Source organism: Podarcis pityusensis (genome assembly GCF_964106645.2).
Source record: "Podarcis pityusensis genome assembly, chromosome: 6".
In the NCBI taxonomy this organism is placed as follows: Eukaryota; Metazoa; Chordata; class Lepidosauria; order Squamata; family Lacertidae; genus Podarcis; species Podarcis pityusensis.
In genome coordinates this window covers 52,027,514-52,046,505 of record NC_138030.1, presented here as the reverse complement: position 1 = coordinate 52,046,505, position 18,992 = coordinate 52,027,514, and the positions used below count along the sequence as shown (strand labels likewise).

The following is an 18,992-nucleotide window of genomic DNA, read 5'->3' as shown; positions in this document are numbered from 1 at the left end:
CCTGCCCTCCTGCAGCAAGGCATGATATTATTCAACTGGTGCTAGCTCGGGGCTGGGAAAAGCCCAGGGAAAGTGCAGCTTATTTAGCAACTGATACTTTCTATAATATGTTACTGCGGCTGTTTGCGTTGGTGTAGTTAGCAACTGAGATGATTGTTTTGTTTCAGAGGAATTGACATTTTACGAACAGGTGTGAGTCAAAAATGCAGATTAGTTTTCTGGTACATAGAGGTCAGCGAGAAAGCCGCTAAGGTAATGGAAAATGAAGTGAAGTGAAGTCAATTACAGAACAGGCCCTGCTGTGGCTACCTGGGTTCACATACCCGTGTACTGTAATGTGGCAGGGAAATCTTCCTACATCCGTGCTTCGACTCAAAGCAACTGTAGCAGGCCCTTTCTATAACTCTGGTGCCCTTACATATACAATTGGGCAATTCAACATACTGCTTGGAACACAGAAGTGAGCATCAGGTGGCTGCTTTACTTAAGCCCATGTAGATTGCCAAATTATTCCACTTCTACTTCATGCTGATCTGGTCATGTGCAGCCACTTGTGTTAAACTTACTCATCTTTTTTGCCATGCTGTTGCTTCCTTCAGGCTCCGTGCCCACCCACCCTTCAGAGTACCATCCAGGTCACACTGGGGTGGAGAAAAGCAAGTCAGTCTGTACATTACATGAGCTACATAGATGTGCCTGCATTCCTTAATTGTTTACCCAAATTTCCAGAATGTGCCCCCACCACCTGCAGCTCAAACCCAGCACTGAAGGGGTGGAGTTGTAAGGGGATTTTACCCCCTGGTTTGGTTCTGGATCAGATTAGTCACCCACCCCTGTAATTTGTAGTATTACGGGATATAATAATGGCCACAAACATGGAAGGCTTTAAAAGGGGGTTAAACAAGTCCATAGAGGATAAGGCTATCTGTGGCTTCCGGCCATGATTCTGGAGGTGGCATGCCTCTGAATATCAGCACAAATGGGGAGAGTGCTATTACTCTCAGGGCCTGCTTGTGAACTCTCCAGGGGCATCTGTTTAGCCACTGAGAGAGCATGATGATGGATTTGATGGGCCTTCAGCCTGATCCAGCAGGGCTCTTCTGTTGTAACATGTAGTTCGACCCCAGGAAACAATACATGCAGCCCAGATAGTGTATTTACTGAGTTTGCTGAAACTGAGGAGGAACAGCAGGAAATCAAGTGCGCTATTAAAAGGCCCCATTCAAGTGCTTTATGCTTTATTTCTAAAATGAGAACTTTTGAGGTTAATGCCACAGCTCTTACTCCATTCTTTCTGTATGGTGACTGGCTTTCTTCATGCAGTGCTGAAGAGAAGGCTCTCTGCTTGATGGATTACTATTACTGCTTCATTTATTCTAGGACTAAATCTGGCACTCGGGTTGCCACCTGTCCCTAGAAAGATGTGATTGTCCTTTCTTTGGGGGGGGGGGGAGAAATATGTTCCCTGTCCTGTTCGGACTTCAAACAGGACACCTTTTTCATGTATTCAAGCACATCCTGGTCCTCCTCAATGTGGGCAGAGGTGGGTCCGATGGGAGCAGGTGAGCGAGAGCCTGAGTGGGAGTTTGTGCAGGCAGAAGGTGGGTCCATGAGGAGGAGAGCTGAGAGCAAGAGTTATTGCTGGACACAGGCAGAAGGTTGGGCGGCACTGGGTGGAGCAGTTCAAGAGAGAGTTTTTGTGTGGGCAGAGGGTAGGTGTTTGGCAGCGCACGGGTCTTATAGCCCAGCCAGGAGGGCTTATGATGAAAAAGTGGTAGGCATGGAAGGGCTTCAGCACCAGCTGCTCTACAGCTGATCAAAGAAAGGGGGATGCTGCTGAACATGTAGTTTGTTGGCCTACTGCAAATTTTCTTTGAGCACAGGCCAGCTGAACTCTGCAAGATGGTTCTCAATGGGGAGTGTAGCAGGAGAAAGGGGAGAGCAGGGCAGGGAATTGAGAAGTGTGCATGGTAAACTCATTGCCTGTTTTCCCACAGTGATGTGACATTTCTGGTAGGCAGAGAGCAGAAGGAAATCTTTGCCCATCGCTGCCTCCTCACTTCCCGCTGCCAGGCACTCCATGCAATGTTAAGCCAGCCCCAGGAGATGCAAGCCCCACTGATCCTGAGCCACGTGCAGCCAGAGGTGTTCCTCGCAGTCATTGAGTATCTGTACACCAATAATGTCACCCTCAACAACAACATTGTAAGTATGACTTGTATTAGTACAGGCTTGGCTTGCAGTGAAGTGAGTAAATGGAGAATGGCTTAAAATTAGTAAATGGTATTATTAATGTGCTTATGAGGAAACACAAACCTTTTAAGTCACCCTTGCAGATCAATTAAAAAATGTTACCAACACGAGTCTTGACAGATAATAATAGGTCCTCCCTGCAACCTTTTCCATTGTGTGTCTGATTTTTACTGCTGGTCCTGTTTGCAGATTCAGTGTACACAATTTTAAATCATGGGTACTGTACATATATATTTCTCTATAAAAAGTAACCCACACAGTCTATTGTTGTTAAAAAGCAAAGGTGGATGATGTTTTCATCCATAAGATGATGATGATTGAAGTAAGTCACTTCTGCTTATTATGCGCTATATTTATAATGGCAATCTGGTAAAACAGATATGTTAGTGATTATGCTGATAATGGAGAGAGAGAGAGAGAGGCCCTGTTCATAGCAATCTATTCACCTGAAAATAATCAATATGCACCCCACATACGTACTTAATCTCAAGGCTACTCTAAACCACAGAAAGGGCAGCAACCACCCTGGTATAATGCAGCTGTTGCTTGGTTGAATGTGCTAAGACTCAGTTCTAGTAAAACAGTAGTGATATTTGAAAGCTGAGTAGCATCAGTGTCTTAGTATTGGATTTGCTCCATCCTCTGCCGCATTGCCCTGTGTCTAGCATCTCTGTCTTGTATCACAGAGCCAGTGCTTTGAGCTCTGAAAATCCTGTCTCTTTTCACTGCAGAAGATCTAGAAATTGGGAGAGGATGTGGGCTGGGTGTCTGTGCAAGAATGCTGACTTAATCAACCACCATTAGCAGCTTCCACATACGGTAATTGGGTTGTTACTTAGGTTTTTCTTAATTTAAAAGCTGTTGAATCAGATCTGTGCATCTCCTAGTGATTTCAGACTGCAGCCAAGTAAGGCAATGAAATTACTTGTGAGTCAGTGCATTAGTTTCAAGATTATGTTTAGCACCTAAAATGGAGCAGCAAGCTCATAAAATGGAGGCTTTTTTACTGGCAGAGATGAGGGAAAGTCTCTGATGAGCACCACAAAATCCAATTCTCTCCATCAATGTCATATGTGTGGCACATCCTCTTTTTAACCCTTCTCTATTTTACGTTTTATTTTTAACAAATGTTTAGGATAGGGGCTCTCTTGTTCACTTGTGCAGTGATTGTAGAATACAGATAATTTAGTCTGTGCCTTTTCCCCATTGTGCATTAGCAAGCAGGGAAGACCACATTTTTCTCTTACTGATTCAGGGACCTTTTCTTTTTTGGAAAGTTCTATCTGGATGAAGCTGTTTATTTGGATGAGGGTGGATGGAGCTGTGGCCCTCCACCATCCCTGACCATAGGATATGTGGACTGGGTCTGATTGGAATTGGGAGTCCAACAACATCTGCAGGGTCACAGGTCCCCTGCCCTGATCTAGATTCACAGAATTCTGTTCTGGGCTTGGTTTTGGGAAAGAAATTGCTGTCATCATGCTGGTCGAAAGTTTCAGTTTTGATCTGTAGATATATTATTCTAGCCTTGTTTTATATCAACCACTGTGGAAATATTCCTTCAGTAAGGGCGGTATATAAATATTGTAAACCAATCAATATATTGTCATAGGAAGAAAGGGGCAACCTTAAGATTTGGAAAAACTTCCTTCTTTGTTAATCAGCAGATAGCTGTTGTTCAGGTTTTACATATGCCTGCAGTATTGGCAGCATCTCACTCCTGTGACTCAGCTTCTCTGTCAGGAGCTGCCTCCAGGGAAGGTTGAATTCCAGCCCTGTCATCATAAAAGGACATAGAAGATGGTGTATTTGACATCTCGCTGCCTCCCTCTGTCATTCCCTACTGTGAATGATTAGAGACTGAGTTTGTACCACCCAAACAAATTCAAAATCAAATTCAAATAGCTTTGGTTATTTTATGTAAGAATAAAGGTAAAGGGACCCCTGACTATTAGGTCCAGTCACGGACGACTCTGGGGTTGCGGCGCTCATCTCGCTTTACTGGCTGAGGGAGCCGGCGTACAGCTTCCGGGTCATGTGGCTAGCATGACTAAGCCGCTTCTGGCAAAACCAGAGCAGTGCACAGAAACGCCATTTACCTTCCCACTGGAGTGATACCTATCTATCTAATTGCACTTTGACATGCTTTCGAACTGCTAGGTGGGCAGGAGCTGGGACCTAGCAATGGGAGCTCACCCTGTTGTGGGGATTCGAACCACCAACCTTCTGATCGGCAAGCCCTAGGCTCAGTTGGAGCTGGGGAGAGAAATAAAGAGACATAAAAATGTTGCCCTCCCCCAGTTTTTCAATTACACCAATCTGTCCCACCCCACCCCTCTCCAAAAAAGGAAAATATTGCAACCAGTGCTATTTTTCTGGAAAAAGAGGTGCTGGAACTGGAAAAAGAGGTGCTGGAACTGAGTTCCGGTGAGTTCTGGCTGAAAAAGCCCTGGTTGCTATATTGGTCGATAAAAATATCCAAAATCCATAGCTCTTCAATAGTATTTGCCATGCTTTTGTGACATTTTGGTGGTCCTGAGAGATGTATTGCTCAACTATGGATTTTTGAATATTTGCCATAGAAACCATAATCAGGTATCGGGTACATTTTTTTCATTACATCAACAACAACTTCTACATAAGGTAGAGTCTGGATTTATTAAATAGGTAATAGTTTGAGAGTATATGAACTGCAGTTTGTTGACATTCATCAGGGAAGTTTGGACTGTCCTCTTGCTGGCTGCACCAAACTCATCTGATCCTTATAATGTTTTCTCTTATTCTCTCTCACACAGCTCAGGACGTTGCTTTCATTCTTTGGAATTTTTAGCAGCCACACCCAGCAGCATGAGAAGGGCTGGATGTTTCATGGGCTGGGAAGAACATTATACGCACTCCTTAATGCCCAGTAGAAATTCCAGGAGAGATATAACATCTATCCAGGATGGGGGCAGAGGGGGAGCAAGCTCTAGTAGACAAGCCTAGATTCTAGGGTTTAAGGGTTTAATTTGTTCTTAATCTGTAGAAATGTGATGATTATGAACCCAAAAGGGGCAGAGAATTGCAGCTGCCAACTTTGTGAACTGAAGAGTCCACAATGGTGAGAAGAAAATGTAGGGAAATAGGATTTTGAAAAGAGGGAACTACAAACTCATGTGTGTGTGCGCGCGCACACACACACACACGTGCCATTAAAATGAATATATTGGCTAGGATGCTGTTTTTATTCCAATCAATCCCAATTGTAAACAATTTAAGCTACTTCAAAGAATGGAAAAAGATATCTCTAAATATATCTGGCGGGGAGAAAGCCAAGAATTAAACATAAAATTATGATAGATACAAAAGAAAGAGGAGGCTTTGCTCTGCCAGATTTGCAAATGTATTATGAGGCAGCTTGTTTGTGTTGGTTAAAAGAATGGATTATATTGGACAATGCAGACATCTTAGATCAGGGGTCAGCAAACTTTTTCAGCAGGGGGCTGGTCCACTGTCCCTCAGACCTTGTGGGGGGCCAGACTATATTTTTTGGGGGGGGAGAATGAATTCCTATGCCCCACAAATAACCCAGAGATGCATTTTAAATAAAAGCACACATTCTACTCATGTAAAAACACCAGGCAGGCCCCACAAATAACCCAGAGATGCATATTAAATAAAAGGACACCTAATCATGTAAAAACACGCTGATTCCCGGACCGTCTGTGGGCTGGATTTAGAAGGTGATTGGGCTGGATCCAACCCCTGGGCCTTAGTTTGCCTACCCATGTTTTAGATCTAGAGGGTCATGGCTTAACATTTGTCTGGCATGCGTGTCTCTGGTATGGGAAGGCTAAAACCTACAACAGTTTTATGAAGCACACCCTTAGGAAGAATCTGTATAGAATCTGGGAGAAATATAAAAATCTGCTGGAAAGAAAAACACCTTTATGGCTATCTCCCATTGAGGCAATTACAATTAAGAGAGTTGATATGGACAGACAATGGGTGATTTACAGGGAACTGGTGAATTTTACAGCGGGGGGACGACCCAAACTAAATTCAATGGGAAACTTTAGAAGCCAAGTTACGGTTTGGTTGCAGTATCACCAGATATACAACATGTTTAAATTAGAAAGAATGGATTTCTGGACCAAAGCTCACAATCTGAAAAACAACTCTTAGAAAATAAGGAGAAACTTCTGTCTAAAATGTATATTTTTTTTATTAGAATGGGAAACAAAAGACGAGCTTGTTAAAGCTTCAATTACACACTGGGCAATAGATATTGGACACAATATAGATCATAACCTCTGGGAGAAACTTTGGAAAAGCATATTTTTGTGGCACGAGTGCTGGAGGGTGGAGGGTAGGAAGGCAAAGTCCCATCGTGTGAGCAGCAGTCTAATTGTGCAAGTCAAATTTTGCCCATAGAAACTTTACAGAAAGCTGAAGGGCAGAAGACCGAGAAAATCAGGATGGATTCAGGCACGTGCCATCATTGCCGATAGAACAGAGCATTAAGTACCGAGAGCGTGCATTAATCACTCCTTTGTTTTGACTGTAGGCCCTGGAGGTCCTGACTTCATCCATAGAGTATGGGCTGGATGACCTCAGAAAGGTAAGCACTATGCTTTGTGTCACTTAAGTTGATTCTCCACGAGATGTATTTGTAATGTAATTACTTCTGCTTGCATATTACAGGGTGAGGGATGTAGGAGTTTTTGCTCAATGACACAGCCTCTGGGATGCAGCAGGGCATGTTAATGGCTGCTTTAAAATAGCCTGCTGGTAATTGAACCCAGATTCCCCTAATCCTTATCAGTGGATCCCACACAGACATGCCTTCCATTGTGTGCTCTCTTTCACAATGAAAGCAGAATCCCACAACTGTGGGTGCTAGAAGGCCAGATCCATACAGTGTCCTCTGTCTGTATCCAAACCTGGCAATGTTAAACTTTGGACTGCCCCATCCCAATCTGCTTTTTGGATGCATTACTTCACTTCAAAATGTGGTGAGCAGCCCATATTTGGAGATCCTTCCTGACCATTCTGTTGAGCAAGGGCTCTGGACTCTGTCCCCAAATCCTCTTCTGATGACGCCACTGATATTAACTTAGGGAAGTATTTCACCTTTCTAGCATCTTCCTGTCTATGGTGGGGAGGTAAATCAATGATAGTTTGTAAATGAAAGATGGAAAGAAAAATGCTTGCTATGGACAGTTACTACTAAGCTGATTTGACTGAATTGGAATCCCTGTCCCTTCAACTCCTACAGTTTAGTGGGCAGAAATGTTGGACTCAATGACTGACCTTACGTTGGGCCTACCTTAGATGTTTATTTTCCACTAGCTAGTGCCTTCTAGCAGCCGCCTACAGAAACTCAAGCATCTGTGTTACATTACGTCTTGATTTCACTGTTGTGGTTGGGGAGGAGGCAGGAAACCTTTCTTCTTGGTTCTTTCTCACTTGTTTCAGAGGAACCTTAGCTAGAGAAATTGTGAGGGGAATAGAGGTAGGGAAGCCCCATGACAAAGCTTGCAAAACAGAAACTCTCTGCTTTTAGGAACAAAGAACTTGCCTTATCTTTAAATTACAGGAGACATGGAAGCAGAATGCACTGGCAGTGTTCAGGTTCACACCAGCCATGAAAGAAAATACACCGCACCAGTACTGTCAGCAAAGCAGCCTTACATTGGCAGATTCCTGCTAGCCCAGGAGCTGCCAAACACCGTAAAACTCTGTTCTAATGACTCCAGTAAAATTCGCCTTAATCAGGAAAATCTAATCTGGACAGCTCCTGATTCTGACTGGACTTTGTGTCCATTTTGGACAACTTCCAGGTCCCTTCCAGTTGTCCTGATTGGGAGCATCTTCCTGCCAAACTGATAACTAGATTTTCCTCTTGCTGATTCAGGGTGATTTCATGTGTTTACACAAGTCTTCATAATGGTGCATCTGGACAGTGGAGGCCAGTTCATCAGGGCAAATATGCCATTCCCCCAACAATCTCTATTTGCCCTCAGACAGCCCTCAAATGCCTGCCTTCTTAATTACATCCACTCCAGTGAGTTGCCCTGGCTATGGGCTTCCTCAGTTTTGGCTTTACAGAACTCAGCAGGGAATAAGATTGGAACAGAAAAAGAATTAGTTGGCTCTTCCTGCCGTTGGCTCTGGCTCCATCTACTGATGGCCTCCCTGTCTTCCATCCTGCTAGTCCCAGTGGGCATAGCCACCACTGCAGCTCAGCTGGTATTTTTTGTATGCAAACTGTTATTGGTTTTTGCTGAAGAATGAGATATGGGCCCATTGCACTGCTTGACCCTGCCAACTTTTTGATCCACGTTCTATGTTTTTCCCCCCATTGTAAAGCCTGGAATTTGTTAAAGACCTACCCCATCTTGGCCTGCACAGGTTGGTTCCTTCTACATCTGCATCACATCAGGATGTTTCTGCCAGTGCAGTCCCTGATTGGTGGACTATGGTGATGTTTCCAGGGATGCTGATAGCATGTGCATCATTTGGGTCTTTTCTGGCTCTGAGTTTTTCCTTTCCTCCCTGTCTGAGCACACAATGGATACAATGGCTGTTCGACTGGCATTGCAGCCGTGTGTCCCCTGTCCCGGCATAATGTAAGTTTAGGATTGCTTTGTGTCAGTAACTTTTTAAATAATTAAACAAAAGTGCTCAAAGTAAGCTGACATTATGCACACCACTGTTGGCACTGCTTACACTGAAACTTGGGACTCCAGGGTCATGACACTCCCCAGCTGTGAACAGGATGCTGAGTCATAGGCTATAGGGTCACCTGCTGGGAGCCAGACCAGGTGGGTGCTGCTCCTGGGCCCAAGGAACTGAGTGTCTCCTATGCTCCCTCGCCAGTTCATCGGTGCAGGGTGTGCATGAGGTACTATGGGGTGCAGGAGAAGTGTGTTTCTTCAGGTGAGAGGCGACTCCTTAAAGAGACCCTAGTTCTCCTAAAGGGGGCAGAGCTTAGAAGAGGCGGATGGGAAGCCGAGGTTCAACATTCCCCCAGTTCTTCCAATCCTTGTTGGAGCAAGTTACTCACTAGGAGCTCTTTTTGCTGCCTTGTCCTGTGGGTGCATTTGCAGGGCAGGGAGTTAGAGGGGACACTGTTCGGGATGTGTAAAGTATATAGAACAATTTGAATCATAATGGAGGAGGCATCTTTTATGACATTCTCTGCCATCACAATCCATTTGTATATTTGTTATCATTGGATATGTATATAGATGGAGGAAGAAAATATGGTGCGTAATAAAACAAGAACATTTATTAATGAAGGCATGAATGCAGCTAACAATTAATAATTTGGCCTGCAATGTTAACATTCCTCTGTTGGGCAGTTTTTTTAATGTGTGTATGTGACTTTGAGTGTTTTAGTAGTTGTGTCCTGGGAAAGGCATGTTTCACCAAATTTGTAGCAGCATGGGACTGTCTAGAATCCGTCCCTATCCTGACTGCCTTCCCAGAGAAGACTTAGCAGCAAAGACTCATAAAACGATGAGAAAGTAAGCAGAGCTTGAGGAGAGCTAGGTTTCTGGTGTGGGTGATTTTACTGGTGGTGACATTATTTGGGTTAGAAAGAGGATCTAAGGAATGGGTGGGGGAAAGTAAACACAGGACAAGTGAGAGCTAGCCAGGAACATAAATTTTCCCAGCTGCTTTCGGATGACTTGAAAGCACGGGACACTGAGTTCACAGGGGAATTTAATGACTTGCCACTTCCCTGCTAGGTCAGGAATCCAGGAATAGGTCTTATGTGACTATTAGGAGTTTCCCATCTGTTACAAGGATCTGAGGCTGTAAGGGAATAGCAGGGAACTCCATTCTTGTGACTGCACACATGCAGCGCAGGGTATCTCACCGAAGGCAACTGAAAAGGAATCGGTATCATTGTCTTAGCACTTAAGGGGAAATTCTAAGAGACTAAACAGAAGAGAAAGTTTTAGAAAATGACTGTGAATGGATAGTCATTATGGATTTCATTTGAGGTTTTCTCACAGTAGAGAGGTAGTTATGTAGATATAAAAAGGAAGTGTGAGGAGAGCAAGAAGACTAATGGGAACAATTAATGGTGGGGAAGTAAAACCATAATGAATGAATTACCGGTATGATAACCTGAAGAAAAATAGTGATTAGCAAAGGTCAGTTGTGTTCACACTCCCATTTACTGTGCCCTCACTGCATTTCTGACCCTGGATTTTTAATCTGTGTTCACACAACACTATCCAAAATGCATATGTATCCTGTACTTATAAAATACTAGTTTGATGTGTTGTTTCTCAAACCTGCTTAACACAGATTGGAGCCCTTAAGCTGTTCCTAATTCTTCTCTAGCAAAAGTGATAGCATGTTTGCATAGAGTAAAGTCGCTCCCTTCCCATCAACACTCCCTGGTGAAACACAAACAGAAATGAATCTGACATTAATGAAGTCATGCTGATGTGAATAGCTAGCAGAGTTGGTGGGGGGTGGGAAGAGCAATGAAATGCACTAGGGAAAAACAACAACTTCAGTGCATTCTGAGGTGGTAATGTGAACCCAGCCTTTGCTTTGGGTTCCTTGATCTATCTGGCAGACCTTAATTCTAGGAAGAATATGACAAATGGTGGATCTATATGGTGGTTTTGTGTGCCTTTTCAGATGACAGCCTCTTGTGGTCTTTGTGTGTGTGCCTTACACATCCCAAAATATATTACTTTGGATTTACCCTACTTCACCAATTATTGCAGAAATCCATCCTTCCCTTTTTTCATCCCAAATAGGAGCCAACATACACCAGATTTAGGCTTTCTTCCTGATTTGAGGTTATCTGCTGTTCAGCCAGTTACACGCTGACTCTCTACTGTTTGCCTTCAGAGTTATTTAAACAAGGCTTGAAATATTTGCACAGTCTGTTAAATTCCATGACGAGGGGAGGTGGAAAGGTCTTCTCTCTCTACCTTTATCCTTTGTCACTTTACAGAAGTTCAGAGCTTTTGTAAATTCATCCACATGCAAAAAGGTTCTAGTCAGAGATACTGGCAGGGCAATATGTGATTGCCAGAATGTAAAGGGACAGATCAGGAATAGAATAATTCCCCATAACCATCAATTAGCAAAATATGTTAGCAACTGCAAAACCGTTTGGAGAGGAGCATGAAGCAAACGTGGGGGGCTTGTTGCAGGATGAGAAAGTAAAAATAAAATATTTTTATTGGTCTAAATTAAATATTTATATCCTTCATCCAAGGATCACAGGGCAGTTTTCAATATAAAGACACAAAAATACATAACATAATAAACCAAACAATACCCCGCTCCAGTTTAAAAGGCCATAGATTGTTTAATTAGCCAAAGATATGTAATAATATTCATGAAGGCAAAAGGTGAGCCTCCCGGGGGAGAGTATTCCACAAATGGCAAACAGTTGCAGAAAATGCCTGTTCTTCTGTTGCCATCATCTGGACCTCTTGTGGAGTTGGTTCATATAGGGAGAGGGAGTCCTTGGGTTATTGTGGTCAACAGAAAATAGAAAACAACAACAAAGTAATCAAACAAAATATTATAAATGAAATAAATTACTAAGCTGAAAACTAAATACAGATCCAATTACAACCTACTCTTCCATAACTTAGCTGGCAAAATGTCTCGCCAACCCATTCTGAGGCATGTCCTCATTTTTCTAGGATCCAGCTGGAAGGGAACCTGCAAACGCCTTGGGTACCAAACCTAATATCACCTTGGTGTGGTTGCCCCCACAACTTTGATAGGAATTTGACAGGAAGGGGATTGTATGCCATCTGCTTTACCACACTGCTGTTTGTCACATTTGTATTCTGTTCCTCCAGAGATCTCAGAGCAGCTAACACATGGTTCCAGGTCATCCCGGCTGCACTCAGCTAGTTAGATTCCGCAATAGAGCTGGGATAGGTACCCGTGCAGTATGGAACTGAATTACATGGAGAAACACAGGGTGCTTACAGACTGTCACTATTTTGGGATGGGCTTTAATCACATACTGGCAAATTGAGGTTGCACCATTGAAGTTAATTTGGAACTGCTGCACAAAACCAGACCCTTTGCAGTAAGAAAAAGTGATGGGGAAATGCACTGGAAAATGTGAGATAAAATTTGCTTGACACAATGCCGTCTAATCTTCCTGCAAACAAATTGGAATGAAAACTCAATAAAACGGCATCTGGAAGCAACCTTGGACTCTCCTTGTCTTCAGGGAAGCGGCAGAGAGAGACATCTGGGAAGAGGCTTGGGTTCTTCTTGCCTGTGATTTTAACACCACGTTTCGTTCTGATTATCATTTACAACCTGTCCTGCTGGGAACTCATGAGACCACAGACGGCTTCCATTCCCGGACACATCTGATGTTTCTTAGGGGCATGTGAGCATGCCTTTGAGAGTGGGGCAGGGTTGTTAACAGCTTCTGATGTGACAAACAGGGAATGAGAGAAACCCCTGCCAGGAGATCAGGCCCTTGTAAATGTTTATACAAGCAGATTATTTGTAGGACCTTTCCACACTGCCCTGCATAGGACTTTTGGCATCCCTACATACCTTTGAGCTTTACACGTTCATGGGGCCTTGAGAAATACAAGTGCTTCATAACTTGAACCTTTGCATACGCTGTTTTGACAGTAGCTTGACATTAGTGAAATATACTTTCTGTTATTTAAATATGTTCAAATCTGTGTCTTGGCAACGGCCTTCAAAACCCTTTGGTGCTCACCTGACATTTTCAATCTTTTCTGCATAATGATGAGGGCCAAAAATTGATATGTGTGTGTGTGTGTTTTTAAGGGGATCTGCAATTCCTTTGGTTCAGCATAAATCAGGAGACTGGTGTTATCCTGTTGCCAATCTCCAGATGGAATTAACACATACAGCCACACTACCTCTAAAGCTCTACTCATGCCCAGTTTCAATGCATTCTGGAAAAATCAAAACTAACCTCCAGAAGTGTAGCCAGCAGTGCTACAATGAATATGTGCACATTTGGCAGTTATATCACAGTCTCCCACACTCGCTGAGTTCTTTTACAGCTGTTTTAGAAAAATCAAAATCATGAAAATATGAATGCTTATGTACCTCCGTATAAGTGTGCACACAGCATTTTTAAGAAGGTGAAAACAATGCAAGTCTCTCCCTTTTGGACTTGCCCCTCAGCTTAAGAGCACTTTCTATTTAGGAGTGAAATTAACTAGGTCAGCAGCTGCTGGCAAACTCAGTGGTATAGTGGTAAAATCAGAAGTGCAGCTGCTCTTCAGGACAACCCCCACAGCTGCACCCCACAGCCATACCCCTTCTGAGACTGGGGAACAAAAATGAATTTTTGATCAATGCAGATGTTATGGCTTTAATACCAAAAGAGCCTTCCCCCCCTCCCCCAGTTTGTTTAACATCCAGTCTGATGAAGAGGCTCAGCACAAATGGCAGGTGTTTTGGCCCACTTCGACAGATAAACTAGCTGGTTCAGTACATTTATAGACCTATTCAAGCAGCTCTCTCCTACTTGCCACTCCATAGGCATGTCAAGACCTGTTGCTGCATTCCTTGTTCTGTACTGCTAGGGAAGGCAAGGATTCTGTAAAGGCCACCCACGTGGGGACATGCTGCCCTGTTAGGTTGAAGGGCTGGGGGTCATAATGCTTCACTAGGTACTGTAACCCACAACAGAAGAGAACAATTGATCATAGATACAGGAAAATGCACTGCTATGCATTTTCATAACATGTCTCACAACAGTCAGATTAGGGTAATGTTCATTTTCTTTTCTGGAAAGAAAGTGAAACAACAAAAGCCAGCAAAAGTTAGCAGACAGCCTGTTGGTAGATGCCAGCTTTTTAATGCTATTGGATTTCACTTCCCTCCTATACCTGGGATACTAGAACCCCAGAGTCTGGGTCCTTCTGGTCCCCTTGACCTAAGCCATAAAGCCTACAGTTCTCACAGAACATGAAGTCCTTGTTCCCAAGCCCCTTGTTCAAGCAACACACACACACACACACACACACACACACACACACACACACACCTCACTCCTATCTTATTCCAGGAAGCTAAACAGCATTTATCTGTGACACAGCTCATAGCACACTAAGGTTTCACTTTAAATGTATCAGGTGCCCAGGGCATTCTGAATTCCAATCAGCAAAAGAAACGAGCAAGGGAAAACTGAAGCCTACAGCCGAAGTATGTATCCCACCTTTCTTTCACAGCAGCATGTATAGATTGTCAGGAGGTCTCCCAGCTAGACGCTAACCACACCCAGACCTGCTTAGCATCAGTTAGATTTCTAAATCATGTTCCTTCAGATCATAGCTCTGGGTGAGACACCCTAGCAGAAAGGCATTGTGTATTATTCACTTGTACCTATATTACATGGTTCTGGTTTACACTGCTTATGTTGCTTACAGAAATACATTGGGTTTCCTGCATTGGCAGGGGGTGGACTAGGTGACCATTGAAGGCACCAAATCTGTGACTTTTTTATTTGTATTTAATCAATTGCAGAGGTGTACCTAGGCTCCCTTGCGCCCTTGGCAAGGAGATGTATCGGCAAGGAGAGGTGCAATTTTTGTGCCCTACTGGGCCTGCTTAGGGGGCCAACTTAGCCAACCTCTAGGTATGCCTCTGGCCATTTGCCTCTTCCAGGCCTCTGCGTGTATTGTGTGTGGATGGGGAACTTGTGGAGATGTTGTAGGATTACTGCTCCCATCATCACTGGCCTTGCTGACCAGCGTGGATGGAAAGTAGAGTCCAGCAACATCTGGAGGGCCACAAGTTCTTCAAATAGCCTGCCCCTAGGAATGCATTATCCACCCTTGTTTTGCCTTTTAAAAAACCCTCTTGGAACAATTACACCAGTGCACACCCTAATGAGCAATGAATGTGTATGCTTATAAAGAAACAGCTTACAAGAAACATGTGTTATTTCCCATTGTGGAAATTATGGAGCCCATCTGCCCAAATGAGTACAGCAAAATCTGCACAATTGTGCAAAACATAATCAAGGAAATTCCCTGCAAGCCTTACCTTTTGAACTGGGAGAAATATTGAAAGAGTTGGGGTTAGGGGAGTGGGATGTAGCTAACAAAAACATACTCAAGTCTAGAAATCACACCTGTGGCTTCAGATTTTTCTGGGATTTCTGCCCACAGTTTGGATAGTAGTGAATTGAAACATCAGTCCTTTGGTTCCGTTTCATGCACACACATACCATGTCCTCAGAATGGTGAGGCTGGTCCATAGTATGTAAAGGGGGGTGGTTCCCAAGATTAGCAAACCAGATGCCCTTGGGTTAAATGCATCTTAAAGGTACCACAAAATGCACTGACTCATCAAATTAGACGTGGCATGGTCTGTCATCAGAATCCCCTCTTTCATTTTTTAAAGTAAAAGAAGCTGGTAGGCAGATGGGGATCAGGACCATGATGCTGGGGGCAGAGGGTTTAATTTTCCTCTCCCCTTGCTGTTTTCCCAATTTAAATGCCACCCTTCCAAAGCTTCTCTTTGCTGACAGGGGTGGGGAGGGGGGATATGCTGGCAGAAGGACTTAGGGACAGCTGACCTGTATTGCAAAGCCCAGACTGAAGCTAAAAATTGCCCTCACTTCAGCGGGGGATGCAGCTGATTGTTCTGAATCAAAGTTAGTCAGGGCGGAAGGAACAGAGATCCCCTTAATCCATCCAGCCATGAGCTGGAGCAAATCTTTGTTAGGCTTTTCCCCAAGAAGAGGTCTTGGAAATACAACCCCTTGGCATGGCCCCATGGATCCAAGCTGCTCATTGTCTGCAGGTCAGCAGCTGCAGAGAGCTGGCTGGGGCCCATGTGCTCTGTGATGATTTAACAGCGCCCGCCCCCAGCTCCCAGGCCTTTGCTTTTAGTATAATAACTTCCCATTCCAGAGCCAGAATAGAGTGGTGATGGTGGTAGTAGAACACAGCCCGCTATTCCCAGAAGGCGCATGGGGTTATCTGAGTGTTATTTTTAGGAAATATCATCGGCATAACCAGCCTGCAGAAATAAAAGCTAAATAAACAAAGCTGCATTCCTAGGCCACTAGGGTAAACCCATTAGAGTTCCTGCAACTGATACACTGAGGATATACAAGTAAGCCAGAGCAGTTGACCCCAAAGAGGCTCACATTTTTAGCTCTGTTTGTATTGTTCCAGTCTTTGCAAGTAGTAAGTGTTCACAGTGCTTAATTTGCATTCTGGTAATGGCAACATGTTTTATTTAATTTATTTTCAGCATATTTATGCTGCCGCATAATATAAAGTTCTCTGGGTGGATTACAATAAATAAGAAAACACAACATGTTCTATCCAGTGTTGAGCGTGTGGACTTCTCTTTGTGCAATGGACTTCTCTTCCCTTTCCGATTCTCCTTCTGCTGTCCTCAGATCTATTTTGGAGTGTCCCCTAACCCTCTGGAGCAGATTTTTGGAGCGCACGAGAGGGCGGAGATGAGTGGGAAGTTCCATTACATGGGTAAGAGTCTTTTCCCCTTGTGGAAGGAAGATACAACCATATGTAAATATAAAGTAGACCACAAAATACAAAATTTACAAAAAAGCTCATAACAGGCACAAATTGAAAAACACAGATTGAAAAACTGAGAGGCCCAGACTACATAAGTTGTTTGAAGGCTTGGATAAACAGAGATGTCTTCATCTATCACTGAAAAGACCACAAAGGTGGGACCCAGACAAAGCTGTTCCATAACCTGATTCTATTACTGCAAAGGTCATCTCCTTGGTGGTTACTTGATAGGTGCAGACCATAGTCTCTGAAGGTAAACTTAAGGTTCAGGTTGGTAAATATGTTCCATTCATGTACATGTTTATTTGGCTGGACATACCAGGTTTTATATAAGAAGAATTACTTGGTTGGGTATGAAATAAGGGGCCTTCATTGTGTGTGTGGGATGGGTGTTGTAATGTAGTATTTATTCATTTTCATATTTAAACTGTTTAACATGGTTGTTTTCAGATACAACTTGGTTTACATTGGAGCATATTACATGAAGCAATTACATAAAATTAAAATTTAAACAATAAACACTCAGATAAACATTTCTGGGCATATTAGCAAAGTTGTTTCAAAGTGTATGTACCAAAATTATTACAGATATGAAAAATCCCCTGATCTAGTTTCCAACTTTCTGTTTCCAATAGGGGTCAGCCAAATGTCTCTGGAAAATTTGTGTAGAGAACTGAACCACAACTGGACCATAGGGCAGTGGTTTTTCAGCTGTTCTGTGTTACCACATTGCCTTGGTAACAAATTAATAGCTAGTAGATCACATATTGCAGGCACACAGGAAAGGAAGCGGGCCAGGCCAGGAACCCATTATAGCTAGGAAGAGGCGACACATGAGATGAGCAGTACCAAAAACGTGCTTCTGTGGCACTTGTAGTGAGAAAGGAATGTGGGCATGATGGGGCAGTAGCTTAGCTGGTAGCACAAGAGGAAAGGAATACCTAGCATGGAACACCTATCTGGTGGAAAAGGGGTTTTCCTGGGAAGCTGAGAATGACTAAGGGCTTAGAAATTGGTAGCTAGAGCCAGCTGGCTCCCGTCCAACTGCTTCTTGTGAAGCTTGCCGAGCTCCAGACCACAGAGGTGGGAAAGGAAACTGAGATCATCCAGTCTGTTGCCATGTGCCAGGCCAGGCAATCCCTCTGCACTGCATTCCTGAGTGCTGAGTCTAGTGTGACTTCAGATACCATGTTCACTTTTCAGAGTCTGTTTCTCAGCTCTTGTAGTAGCAGTACCAGTAATGTAACTTGATAGTAGGCCTCAAAATTACAGTTTTTCTAATCATAGCAGCATACCTTGTCCTTTCCTGGAGGTTGCAGGCCTGTGTCTCCAGTATGGTTGGTTGGGGACAACTAGTGGAGGCTAAAACTTTATGGATGTTGAGTTTTTATCAATGTGTATAGGTGACAGAAAAGCAAAAAATGTGATATGTGTATATGACTTCAACACAGAATGGTGTAACCAGCTATTGAAAGTCTGAAATTACTTTTATGTATTCCCCACCAGCACCACTTTCTAAAACAAGCGATGGACATGTCTGCTTCAGGTGACTGGAACTATACTACTGGTTTCTATTTACAACAGAAATATCAACCACAATGAGAAGAAGTTTGAGTTATAATTGCAATGTACAGTCACCTTTCATGAATGGTCTGACTAGTTTCCAAATAAGCAACTCTGGCTGTGGTTTCCAGTCTGGGAATGGATGAGAATTTTGTTCAGTCTGAACTGAACTGATCTGTTTTGAACTTCCTGGACAAATGCCAAGATTGGAACACAACAGTGGGGACTGGCTGGTGCACGTTGGAGCAGGCAAGAGACCAATAGGAGCTAGAGCCAGGGCCAAGGACAGGCAGAGCCACCCGCCTGACTGGTTGTAAATAAGAAGGCAGGCAGATTGGGGGCTGGTTGAGGTTTGTGGGGCAATGTCCAATTTGCTGAAATGGACCAGCCTCCAGTGGATAATTATCTTTAGGATTTTTTCCAAGTTTTATTATAACATTCTTGTTGAACACCCCACCCACAAAATGCAAAAAAACACACTTCCTGTAGTTTGTGCTAAAAAATACTTTTAGAAATGTGTACATTGCAAGAAAGTTGTATTTTAATAACTCTTTTGTGATATGTATTTAAATTCAAATTTTGCAAGGATTTTTTTTTAAATTACAGATTGATTTGGAAACAGAAAGGAACAAACTA

The 18,992-nt window shown here is 43.3% G+C and overlaps 1 protein-coding gene across 4 annotated transcripts in view; it reads left to right on the top strand.

Moving 5' to 3' along the window:
* The window catches only part of BTBD19 (BTB domain containing 19), a 69,772-nt gene that overhangs the window by 4,003 nt on the left and 46,777 nt on the right, over positions 1-18,992 (top strand). For all 4 annotated transcript variants that reach the window (XR_013987442.1, XR_013987443.1, XR_013987444.1 and 1 more), the window contains exons 2-3: positions 1,998-2,205; positions 6,800-6,853. Coding sequence is in view for 1 of the 4 variants with exons in the window: in XM_081009547.1 (XP_080865673.1) it covers positions 1,998-2,205; positions 6,800-6,853 (262 nt within the window). In the remaining 3 variants the exon portion in view is untranslated. The remainder of the gene's footprint in view (positions 1-1,997; positions 2,206-6,799; positions 6,854-18,992) is intronic.